Genomic DNA, 12,128 nt, shown 5'->3' with positions numbered 1-12,128 from the left:
CGCGCCGGCCGCTGCCTCCACGGGCTCCGTGCCCTCTCCCGTCTGCTCCAGAAGCAGTCCAACCTCCGCCCCGTCGGGAGCACTCTCTCTTAATTCCTTTCCAGCAACATCTTGACTGCACAATTGAAATGCTAAGGTTTTACAAAGATCACACTTTTCTGAGTAGAGAAAAAAATAGTGTGGGGCACAGGGAGATTTACCAGGAAGGAATAGAGAGTTCTGGAGGAAACGAGACCAGCTAAGAAGCTGCTGCTGTGACCACACCATGACCGACCATAGTTAACGCTGCTGTTTGGTGTATTTGAAAACTACTAAGAAAGTAGATCCTAAAAGTTCTCATCACCAGGGAAAAAAAACGACTTTTTTTTTGTATCTATGTGAAGTGCTGGCTGTTATCTAAACTTATTGTGACAACCGTTTCACAGTATGTGGAAGTCAAAGCGTCATGCCGTGCACCTTACCCTGACACAGTGGCGTATGTCAATTACAGCTCAACAAAACTGAGAGAAGCAGCAGCTGCTGCAATGGTCCAGGGGAGATATAATGAGAGTCTAACCAAGGGCGGACACTGGGTCTGGAGACTGGGGCTGGGGACCAAGACGTGGCCTGACGGGGTCTCTGGCGGTGCGACTTGTGAACCGCATCAGCTTCAACCACAATAAGAACCTTTTCTGTCTCTTCCTTGGTCCACACAGCTTCCGGCAGGACGGGAAGTCCTCCCAGCCTTTGGTACCTAGTGAGTAGACGGCTGCTCCCATCACGAGGGCAAACGCTTGCACCCTCTGTGCCAGGCCCTCACCCTTTACACACATGGATACACGTAACCTTCACCCAGGGGTGCATGCCACTGTCGTCCCTGTTGATAGAGCAGAAGACTGAAGCCCCCAAAGGCTAAGTAACTTGTCCCAAGTCCCATGGCCAGAGGGGCAGAACCAGGGTTCCTTTCACTCCAGCCCAGGGCCCCTGCCTTGCTTCCCAATGGTAAACACCCTCAGAATGAAGCCAGAGGCCAAGTACGGTTTTGATAGCATATTTTATTTTAATCTAAGAAAAAGGATTAAATTCAAAGTTCAGAAATATAAAAGATCATCCAATAAATTTAGGATCCTAACTGTTTCTTACACAATGGTGATACACACTGGAGCTGGGTTTGTGTTTCCAAAGTTTCCGTTTTGACTTTCGCACGGTTTAAATGAGACGCCTCTTGAAACGTCTTCATGCAAATTCAAGATCGTTTGACATGTGTTGGGGGGTCTGGGGCCGCGAAGATTTTTTTCCCAAACCAAAAGCTAGAGCCGAGACAGCGTCACAGCGTGTCACCCCAGCTCCGGGCCTGTCCCCTAAATGCTTCATGGAGCCCACGGGCACCTTTGCGGAAGCCGGGGTCCAGCTCTGAGACGGGGAGCCGGCTGCCCCGAGGGCCCGCCCTGATGCTCACAGCGGGGCATTCAGCTCCTCACGCGCCCCTCTCAAGTCCCATTTGGATGAATTTCCCATCGGCAAACCCTTGAGCCCTTGAGGCCTCCAGGAAAGAAGGGAAGGTGGGGGACCCACAAGCCTTTGTCTCCGGCTGCCGAGGTCAAGACCCAGGCACTGCTTCGCCTGGCTGTGCCTTCTTTAAGGGGACTCTTCATAATTTGTTCAGGGGACAGTTTTACCTTCCGGGGGGCCCCTGGGCGGGCCACGGTCGGATGGGTAGGGGCCAGGTGTAAGAGAAAAAGCAAGCTGACGCACGTGTTTAGCCGGCTTGGTCAGGTCGTGACGAAATTTACTTTTCTGAACGATGGGCCCCTTCACGCTGCCTCAGAAAGGCAGAAAGAATCCTCTAGCATTTGCTGCATGAATGCTCTGAGCCCAAGGCAGAACTCAAACAGAAGCTTGCAATGGAAAAAGCAGGCACATCCAAAAGGGCTTTTGCAAAACGTTCTTTTCTACCAGGGCACTACCTGTAAAGAGGGCTTCAGTGGTTGGGTAGCTCATTGCGTGAGCGAGAACTCTGGAGGGAAAACCAACAAGCTAACACGAGATCCCAAGGAACAAGAAGACCCGTGCGCTCGTTAACTGCATGACGGAGACAGCCGTTGATTACAAACTTCCACGGCGCCATGAAGCTTCCAACATGGACTCAGCGATGCTGCCAGGGCAGTCGATTTCCAACGACGCCAACCTGGCGAGGCTGTTAGTAACGGCCCTGGTGAGGAGACACGGGCCTGGAGCCAGAGCGCCTTAGGCCAAGGCTGCTGCCAGGTTAACATGCGTAGGAGAAAGAAACTAAGCTTAAATCCACTCAAAATACATCTCCAGCAACTACAGATTTTGAAGGTCAAAGAAGGACACATACATTGTATGTGATTACTTTTCCGAAGCCAGCCTTTCCATTTTCACAGATTAAAGCCATCTGTTTAAATATCTCATTTCTACAAAGTGAATTTACAGTTAAAGTACAAAGTGCAATATACTATGTTTGTTTGGGGTTTTTTAATTGCTTTTTGGTGAGGGAGTCGGCCACGTGTCTAGGACCCGCCGTGGATGTGTCAGTCGTTTATCCTTGCTTCCTTGGCTGAAAAAAAGACAGAAAAGAGATGTATTTAGACATTTGCATCACTCATCTCTGAAGACGAAGACTTGCCTTTTAGGAATAAAATAAACCCAGCTGGTAACAACAAGGGAAAAAAAGCAATATTTTTAAATAGATGTGAAAGGAAGAGTGCTTTATTTGGGGTGTAAGAATTTTAAAAAATAATAAAAACATTGTGGACACTTCTCAACTTCTAGCACTTTCCTCCCACTCAATGATCAGAAATACCAGGAAAAATATGTCCGTTGAGAAAGCATTTATTTCAAGGATTGTAAGTGTGTTCAATATATTAAACATTGTGCAGAATCTCCAATCACCATGGATTGATCATATAAAAATACTTTTAATACTAATTTATGCTTCAAATTTGATAAAGGCATGTTTTTTTTTTAACAGTTTTCTTTTCATCCTGTCCATTCACTATTTGACCTCTCTAAGAAATATAACTTGAAAAGTTTTGTCTACTAAATCACTGGAATTCTGCACTGTGCCAATTAAAAATAATATAGAATGAAAAGGAGAAGCAAAGTACAATCTTCCAGGTTTATTTCTCCACGTAGACCCATTCCGACCAGTACAAGTTGGTCTATTTCAAATAATTACACTTGAACGTTCGGGAGGCTTCTGTGTTGGCTTTTATTCCCCAGATAAACATATGAACAGCGGACGAGAAGAGGGACTATATCTCCTGCATTAAGTGAATAAGAAGTTTTGTTTTAATTAGCTGAGGATAAAGATAAGCCATCAATGTATTTTACCAGCAACGAAAGCTGGTCAGACTTGCTAGGGGAGGGGTGGCACTAACGTTTTAAGCTACGTCAGCAGTCGCTGATAGCACTGCTCTGATCACTGCTGAGCCGTGATGGAGCCTGGAAAAGATACCAAGAAAGACAGCTCACTTTTCGATTAAATCTAAGCTTCATGCATCCTACTTGCTGTCCTTCATTTCATAGTTCTTGGGTTTGGTTATTCATATAGTGAAAGATTTTGGTGGTTGGGACTCTGATTCTTCAAAGAAATCTGTATGGTCTTCAATCACTTTATCACGTGCCGGCCACGGCAGGACATCATCCCAGGATCACAGATGGCAGTGATAAACACCATCAAAAGAGCTGGGGAAACCGCTCTGGATTCCTTTTCTGGGAAAAAGCTGAGTGAGTCTTGTGTTTGGAACAGAGTTTATTTCAGGCTGAGGCAGCACCCATGTGGCCGTCATTGGCGTTATCTTAGGAAAACAACCGTTTGGAAGTCTTCGGAGCTCAGCCCAGGTCATTGCTTTCAGACCAGCCCTGTTCTAGAGCACAAGTGATTTGCAGTGGGATTTTAAAAGCTGAAACCATAAACACTTGCTAAACAAAGAAGACCGACCGTATCACACATCTTTCCTAACGAAATGGCTTTAAATTGCATCCAAGGTGCGCGTGGAAGGTCTCCACTTCAAGCCCACCACCAATACGGGGGCCTGCCTTAGGGACCAGAGACCTGGAATCAAGCAGGTGAAGACAAAATACATAACAAATTGACAAGTGGTCTTAAGAAAGGAGAATGTAGGGCTTCCCTGGTGGCGCAGTGGTTGAGAGTCCACCTGCCGATGCAGGGGACACGGGTTCGTGCCCCGGTCCGGGAAGATCCCACGTGCCGCAGAGCGGCTGGGCCCGTGAGCCATGGCCGCTGAGCCTGCGCGCCCGGAGCCTGTGCTTCGCAACGGGAGAGGCCACAACAGTGAGAGGCCCGCGTACGGCAAAAAAAAAAAAAAAAAAAAAAAAGGAGGATGTAGCCCTGGCTTTGAGAGAGGGAGAAATGAATCGCTCGTGTTCATCTTCTGGAAAATATGCTAGACTTTGGAGAGCTTGTGGCCTGGGATGCTGCGGAGAGACACCACAATTATCTCCTTTAATTGCACAGGCAGAAATACAGATTCAGAAGCATAGACGTATGTTTATGAGCACACAGAGCAGGAAGTGAAAAATCCCTCTGGAGCTGCCAGTTGTCTCACTCAGATCCCTAGATGCAAAAAGAAGACTCCCCGTTCCTGCAATCTCCTTAACCAAGCGTAAGGAATACATTACAAATCCACAGCCTGCAGAACTATTCAAAAGTAAATATTTCCAAAAATAAGGGGACTCAGAAATTTTTCTAAAAATAATAAAATAATTGAAATTTCAAGTAGCAAGAAAATAATAATTAGGGCAAAATGTTGATGTTTCAGCAAGTTGGTAATTTCTGACAGAATTTTGCATGGCTATTTGGGGCCTCACAGGGGTGTAGACACGATAAGTTGCTTCTTTTCTTGGAAGGAACTTCACTTTACAAATTGACAGAACCTCAACTTTTATTGCCTATAATTAAAACAGTAAATGATTAAGGCTACAATGTAGACATACTCACCTGCCTATTAGAAGTGCTTTCAGCATTACCTCTAGGGGCTAACAGGGAAAGAAAAAGAAAGATTAAAAACCAAATATTCTTTATTTAGTAAAAGGTAAATAGAATGTTTCAGGAAGAAACCCACATCACTGTAGGAAAGCGTCGTCCACTGGCAGACTTGTTTACATGAGAAAATACGCATCTGCACATACACTGAGCATAGATTATAAATAGTGGATCATAAAAGTCACGATGTAAACAGTTCCCAGCAATACAAATGCTCTGGCCCAACTTTAGAAGACGGTTCCATTTTACCGAAAACTCCAAAGGCGTGTCCACTAGCCGTGGAGACCTCCTTCCCCGAGTTTTCAAACTCTCCCAGGGAGAGAGGACCCAGGCAGCTGGAAGTCTAGGAACCAGCACCGGGTCTTTGAAATCTTTTGGTTTTCTGGTTAAATCACGAGAATCATTGAACTTGTTTGGATCAAAATAACTGTTCCCAAATCCTGCTTGGTTCCGTCTGTGCCTCCTTAAAGACTGGGACCTGGGACGCCACCTGTGGAGGCACTTTTCCCGCCCCAAATCTCCACCTGAAATTCAGCCCTGCCCCTCCCCTCCCCCCACACCACCTGAGCTAGCATCACCCATCACACAGTGGATTTTTCTTATTTATCTCATTTCTTGCATCCACACTAAAATGTAAGCTCTAGAAAGATGTGAACTCTTGTCTGTTTTATTTACTGTGGTTTTGCCAATGTTTAGAGCAGGGAGCACCTGTAAATATCTTTCGAATGAATCAGTAGACGGAGGGCAGCATCCCTCATCCCAATGCCTTAATTGTTGACGTCTATCCATTCAGTTAAAAAAATAAAGAGCAAAATTATTCTGTGTTCAAACTTCTTCTCTTGCTATATTCAAGCAAACAGAAATAGAGCAAGAAAATTTGAAACACAAACATATTAAGTAAATTGCAAAAATATTAAATAAATGGTAGCTAAATGGACTATCTCTTTCCTTTGTAGTTTGAATGATCCAGGGATCGGGATAATTTCTGTTGCCACTCTCCGCTTTGCCTTGCCTGAAATGACTACTTTACAGAGAAAGCAGGCTTTTGCGCCATTGGTTCAAATTTAAAGAATTTTAAACTGATACTTTGAATCTAATCTAAACCAATTGCACTAGCAACAATTCCCAGATTTTTCTTGGTTTCTTTTATGGCAAACATCAGACTACTGGTCACTGGAGGTAGCTACACATTAAAGTTAGGTTACAGCAAGAAAAGTTAACGTTTTTTGGTGTTTAGAACTTTGCTATGTAGATGAAAAGAGTATAAATTTCATTAATGACACTGGATGGAATATTCCACTCAAGAAGGAGTAGGGAAAAGTTCCATTTAAAATACGTGAAGGGCAGAAAAATAATAAACTGTTAAGTAATTTGAATGAAACAGAATGTACATCATCAAAATAAATACGAAGCCATGCCACATCAATAAAAATACTTTTCGGTGAGAAAATGAGTATGTATTTCCCAGCTCCTACCACAGAGCTCAGCGATGGGTGTGTGTGCATGGCGGGAAGGGTGGCTTCCTCGGTATCGAATGATAGTGATTGCTTCCAGGTGACACGGCAAACGGCAATTTGGCTGTAAGGCAGTATGTCTGAGAGAATGTAGCTGGCATGGCAGTCTGGCTGAAAAAGATAATTTGGTCAAAAGTGACTATTTCCTAATTGCTGATTTTCTGCACAATGGTCATTTTGGAGAATCATGAGGGCATGGTATCATCTTTTGTGAACTTTTTTTCTGAATTCTTCAGAAATTTTTTTTTTCTAGGCTCTATCAGTTCTCAATAGTTTTCAGGGTTTTTTTCATTTTTGCATTTTTTGTAATGGTGAAAATTGAGACCAAGCTCCCAATAACATGTCTTAGTTGCAAAACTTTAAATGCAAAATCTTGTGCACTTGCTTAAAACAAGTGTGATTAATGAAGTATGTACATTATGACACCATTTTGTAGTGAAAATCATAGTACATAAACATGTATGTGTATGTGCATAGAAATATTTTCTGGAAAGCTATAGATCTGGTCTGATTTTGTCTCAGAATAAAAGGTCATGTGTTATTTATGTTCTTTATTTAATTTCTCATATTTTTTAGAATAAAAAATGTATTGTTAACTAGTGAGCAAAAATAAAGAAAACAAAAGAAACTGGCAGCCAATTGGATATTTAGACTGTCCCAACTAACCCCTTCCTGAATACTTAGGTTTTTCTGACTTTTCACTATTTCAAATTACACAGGGTAGTAAAAAATAAATGATAATAAAGTTGAAAAAAGGTAAGAGTTGAAAAACTCTTAGAGAAATTCTGCAAGATAAAAAAAAAAAGGGTTGCAAGATCAGCTAATAATGTATCTAAATTCCCAATGCTCATTTTTGACCAAATTGCCACTTTTACCAAAGTCAGCTTCTGTGGGGGAAGAGAGGGGGTCACACGCGCTATCTTCCTGGTTACTAGCGAGACAATAAAATCCAGACACGTCGGTTTAGTCAGAGGCACGTAAAGAAGATGACTGATAACCCAAGATTCTGCAGTCATGTAAACATTTCTACTAAATGATGATGGCATCAAGGTGTTATGCTGTTAATTCGCTCCCCTGATAGCAGGGTTACACACCCACCCTCTCTGTGTCCCCTTGTAGGGCTGTGCGGAGACCCTAGACCCCTCTCGGCAAGAGGACGTGGCCTGCACCCCTTCTGCGCATCCGCTCTGCCCGCAAACCTGTTCTCTGTTCCCCTCGTGCGTTCTGTCCTCTGTGAGAACGCAGCCCCGGCCCCGAGGAGAGGTGTGGAGGCGCCCCCGCTCCGCCCCCCACCCAGGGGCAGAGGGCAGCATCCTGCAGCCCGAGAGCAGCTGGGGCCGGGGGAGTGCACTTCCTCTGTGGGCACCATCTTCTCCACAGCACTGGCTCCTGATCTGTTGGACTGGCCACACCTCAAGTTTTCCATTACCTAACCAGATTAAAAAACAACAGGGCATGTGATCGGCTAAGGCCCTGGAGCCAACTCAGAGGTCCAACGCTGGTGCTGACAGGGAGCTGGGGTTTTGAGACAGTTTTGTTTACAACAGGGTAGGTGTCCAGGATCGTGACCCTGAAGGTGCTGGATTCACATCAGCTTCCTGAGGCCTCAGCGTGCGGGGTGAGAGCTGTCATGGTGTCCTCAGAGCAGAGCAAGACCGACCGACCTTCAGAGTTTCCAGGAAGACCAGCTTCCGATCCCGTTTCTCCCGCGAAGGCACCCTTGGCTGGCAGACGCCTGACCAGGAGCCCCTTCTCACGGTCCCTGGGCTCTCCGATGAGGCTGTCCTCGGGTGTCACGCAGTTACCCCTCATGCCTCGGGCTCTGACTGGGCAGTGTTGAGGCTTTGCATTGGAGATGCTCCAGGGGAGGCACCAGTGTCCCAGTGCTTGGCACAGGGGCTGGGCCGTCCCGTCCATCCTTTTGGCCCAGTGACGCTTTCCCGAGTCCTCGAGCTGGGAGCTGCCTCCTCAGGGCCCGGGCAGCAGCCTACTCACACCCACGCCTTACGCGCGGGCCGTTCTAGGGCTTTTCTATCTTCCCTACAAACTGCGGAGCTTCTGAGACTCAGCTCCCACCTCCGCCCCGTGATTCACGGCAGATCCTCGACGTTTGTGTTGAGCGAATGAATGACTAAGAGAACTGAGCACTTCATTAGCCACAAAGTCAGAAGTCCTGTACCTGACCGAGGGCTGGGATTTGCACACCCTTCTCAGCACGATCTGTACCTTCTGCAGAAACTCAGGACTCACCCACGAGCGCAGTGGTTCCTGACGCCCCGGAACCCGTGGGCTCAACACAGGCTACGTGGTACCAATTCACACCAAGTGCTGGTGTTTAAACAACACACCCACTCGTGGTTAACGCTTCTGGAAATGACCCATCCACGCTGTGGACTGAGCCACGAAGAGTGGGGGCGGGTGGAGAGCGCGGCCTTCTCTGTAGAACAGAGGGCTGGGTCAGGCGGTGGCATCCAGGAGAGTGATTTCCCCACTGCTCAGAATTCAACTTGAAACTACTGGAGGGATCCCGTTCCATCTCAAAATGCCTCACACTCGCCGCTCCTCTGAGGCCAATTATGCTCCTGGCAAAGCCGCCACGCACTGGGCCTCCACCCCCACCCCCCACCCCAACCCCGCCCGCTCTCCCTGCCCAGCATCTCCATTTGCTGACTTCCTTTGTATTTAGTAAACATGCAGAAAGGACCGTGCCCCTGGCGAGGGACGTCCCTCAGGCACGCGGACGAGGCTCAGGGGTCTGGGTGCTCACCAAGAGGGGGATCCTTGCAAACAATGGACTGGCCTGGGCCCTTCAGAAAGGGGTGATGATTAAAGATGAAAAGAGCAGATTCTACACACTGTTGAGCCTGCACTTAATTTGCTCATTGAAACCACAAAACTGGACTCTTCCACAAGTTCAAGGCTGGGTTCTGGAACGGAGGAAGGGCCACCGCGGCCCCAAGCCAACCTGGCAACAGCTGAAACGAGTCACTGGGTCAGCGTTCATCCCCCTCCCCGGCAATCATCAGAGCCCCAGGGCCGGGGGAGCTACAGTCCCCCAGCCTCCAGCTAGCTGGCCACCGGCTCCCCGCTGGCTCCCATGGTGATCCCCTGGGCCTCCGAGACGCCGGGCTGCCAGGATGTCCTAAAACTGCAATAGGTCACTTGTCTCTTGGGACCCTATGGGGACCAAAATCGAAAAAAAAAGCATAGGGTGAGTGAGAACGTCTGTCCAGGTCCAAGAATCACAGGCAGTGTCAGACAGCGGCAGACAGCGACCCTAAGCCCCAACAAAGGAGAGCAAGGGCGGGGGCGACTGCTTGGACTGGAAACGTCCAAGGCCCCCCCGGGGGCTGCAGGGCAGGGCTGCGCGGGGTTGAGGAAACCCCGACAGAAGCTGCAGCCCAGCAGGTGCCGGTTTCCTGCAGGCGGACCCGTGCGCTTGGGCCGCTGTTCAGGGTGGACCCGCCGCACGCCTCGGGTGGCTGTAGGGCTTGGAAGCCACACGACGCTCTTGGGTTTCTCATCTGCAAGTGAGAATGAGGGCAGCCTCACCCCCATCCCTGGCCTGGCTGGGAGAAAAGAAGGAGCCACGGGGACCGTGAGGCAGGATGGTGATGGGGGCTGGTCACCCCCTGACCCGCCAGCTCGGCCCCCCACACCCCGCCTGCAGACACACAGCAGCGTGGCGAATGCTGCACACAATGTTTCCACGACGAGAGCCTTCTGAGTCTGACCCCCATCAGAGGGCAGCAAGGACCCACATCCTGCCAGGAAACGTCATCCTCACCCCACAAGGTCAGCAAAGTGGGCGGCCGCGTATTTTTACCGCTGTTTGCAGTCTGGACATGTTCGAGGCAACATGGAGTGCACTTAGCTTCCGAGACCCCATACGGAGGTCTTCAAAATAAAACTCAACTCTTCCAGGAGTAACTTCTCACAGGAAAATTAGCAAGAGTCCTTTCACAATTACAGGGATCTAGCCTGGAACCAAGTTCGGCTGAATCATGCGGAACGACTATCATGACGAGTGCTCGGGACACAGAAACTGATAACACAGATGCAGTCCTTTCCCGAAGCCCACAGTCGGGGTCAGCGGCCAGGACTTCCGCGTCCCAGCGGAGCTGCAACTACGAGGACGTGTAAAGACCACCATCTACCGATGCTCCGGAACCTACTCTCAAACTTGCTTCATGTTTCAAATATGCTGCAAGTTTGGTAACAGAATAACAGAATCATAAATTAGCAGAGATGGGAGAGGTCTCTGCAAACCATCAAGTCCGCACACGGCCCCTGGGCTGCTGACAGCGTTTGGGTTCACGGAAGAGATACACACATCTGGTAACGCAGCTGAGACACTGTTTCAACCATTGAGATAACTGGTTTGGAAACAGGAGTTACTGAGCTGCTAATAAACCGGGCTGAGTGTCTGGTCGGGCTCATGCGTGGAGTTCCCGAGTTACTGAGCTGCTAATAAACCGGGCTGAGTGTTTGGTCGGGCTCATGCGTGGAGTTCCCGAGTTACTCCCAAGGGTGCCCAGTTTGCTGTTCAGCATCAGAAGGCGCCCCTGGAGAAGGGCACCCCCTACCCCGCGCCCCCCGGACGGAACAGTGAGACTTGTCTCCAGACACCACTCAGCTCCCACCTTTCCCACCCGGCTTCCCCTTGACCGCTTACGACGGTCTGTGAGTGCTTCCACGGACGGTGACCTACAGTCATGTGACACATCAGACTTCCCTCCACCCTCAGACTGCAAGGACAGTCTCTACATCGTAAGACTCAACAGACGCCGTCGAGAGTGGACACACGTGGGAGCAAAAGAATGAGAAAGGCTCTTACTGTGCCGTTTCCTCGTGTTAGTTTCACCTTCTTCTCTGGTCACGCCCAGGCAGCCCATCAACTCTTGCAGGGAAATGGACTTGTCGTTATTCACATCACAGTATTCAACAAACTTCTTCACGCATTTTTTGGGTTTGGACTTCTTCCGAAGGAATCTCTTGAAGGGCTTGATTTCCTTTTTGCCGATGTCCCCACTGGAGTTTTTATCCAGCAGTTTGAAATACCAGTGGACCACTCTCTCCTCCAGCGTGTGGCTGGGGTCAGGTTCCGAGAGCCTGGAAGACACACGGGTGGTCAGGGGCCCCCGGCAGCCTGGCTGCCTCCCCACCCGGCCCTGGTCCCTCCAGCGAGGGCCCCCGTGCTCTGACTTTCCTGGAAGGAGGGCCTAAGGCTGCGTGGCTTTGCCATTTGATATAATGATTTTTAAAAATAACTTAGAAATAGAAATTTGGCAAAAAACTTTCAAGTTGGTTTCAAAAAGGCAAATGGCACAGTGAACTTGTGCAGGCCAATCACACGCTGGGCGTTGGCAAGTCACGCGGACAAAGCCCCGTGGGGATGGCCCATCGGCCCACACATCGCACACCTACTCAACCTGGGACCCAGAGGATCTCTGCTCCTTTAATTGTGACTCACGGGCAGGTTGTTTATGCCACGGATAAACTAAAAGGTGCAAAACAACATATATCTTAAAGTGGTAACCAGACATCTTTCCCTGGATTAAAAAAAACAAAAGGTTGATGCTTTAAGATATAAGTAAAAAACT

At 48.3% G+C, this 12,128-nt stretch overlaps 1 protein-coding gene across 3 annotated transcripts in view; it reads right to left on the bottom strand.

The window, feature by feature from the left end:
- Positions 1-1,014: 1,014 nt before the first annotated feature.
- Positions 1,015-12,128, bottom strand: part of SMOC2 (SPARC related modular calcium binding 2) — a 153,077-nt gene continuing 141,963 nt past the window's right edge. For all 3 annotated transcript variants that reach the window (XM_030852932.2, XM_030852933.2, XM_060283372.1), the window contains exons 11-13: positions 11,363-11,637; positions 4,967-5,004; positions 1,015-2,560 (exon numbers count right to left, since the gene is read on the bottom strand). In XM_030852932.2, the coding sequence (XP_030708792.1) occupies positions 2,543-2,560; positions 4,967-5,004; positions 11,363-11,637 (331 nt within the window). In that variant the 3' untranslated portion in view covers positions 1,015-2,542. The remainder of the gene's footprint in view (positions 2,561-4,966; positions 5,005-11,362; positions 11,638-12,128) is intronic.

Source organism: Globicephala melas, chromosome 14, assembly GCF_963455315.2.
Source record: "Globicephala melas chromosome 14, mGloMel1.2, whole genome shotgun sequence".
NCBI classification, from domain to species: domain Eukaryota; kingdom Metazoa; phylum Chordata; class Mammalia; order Artiodactyla; family Delphinidae; genus Globicephala; species Globicephala melas.
This window is presented reverse-complemented; position numbering and strand designations above follow the sequence as displayed.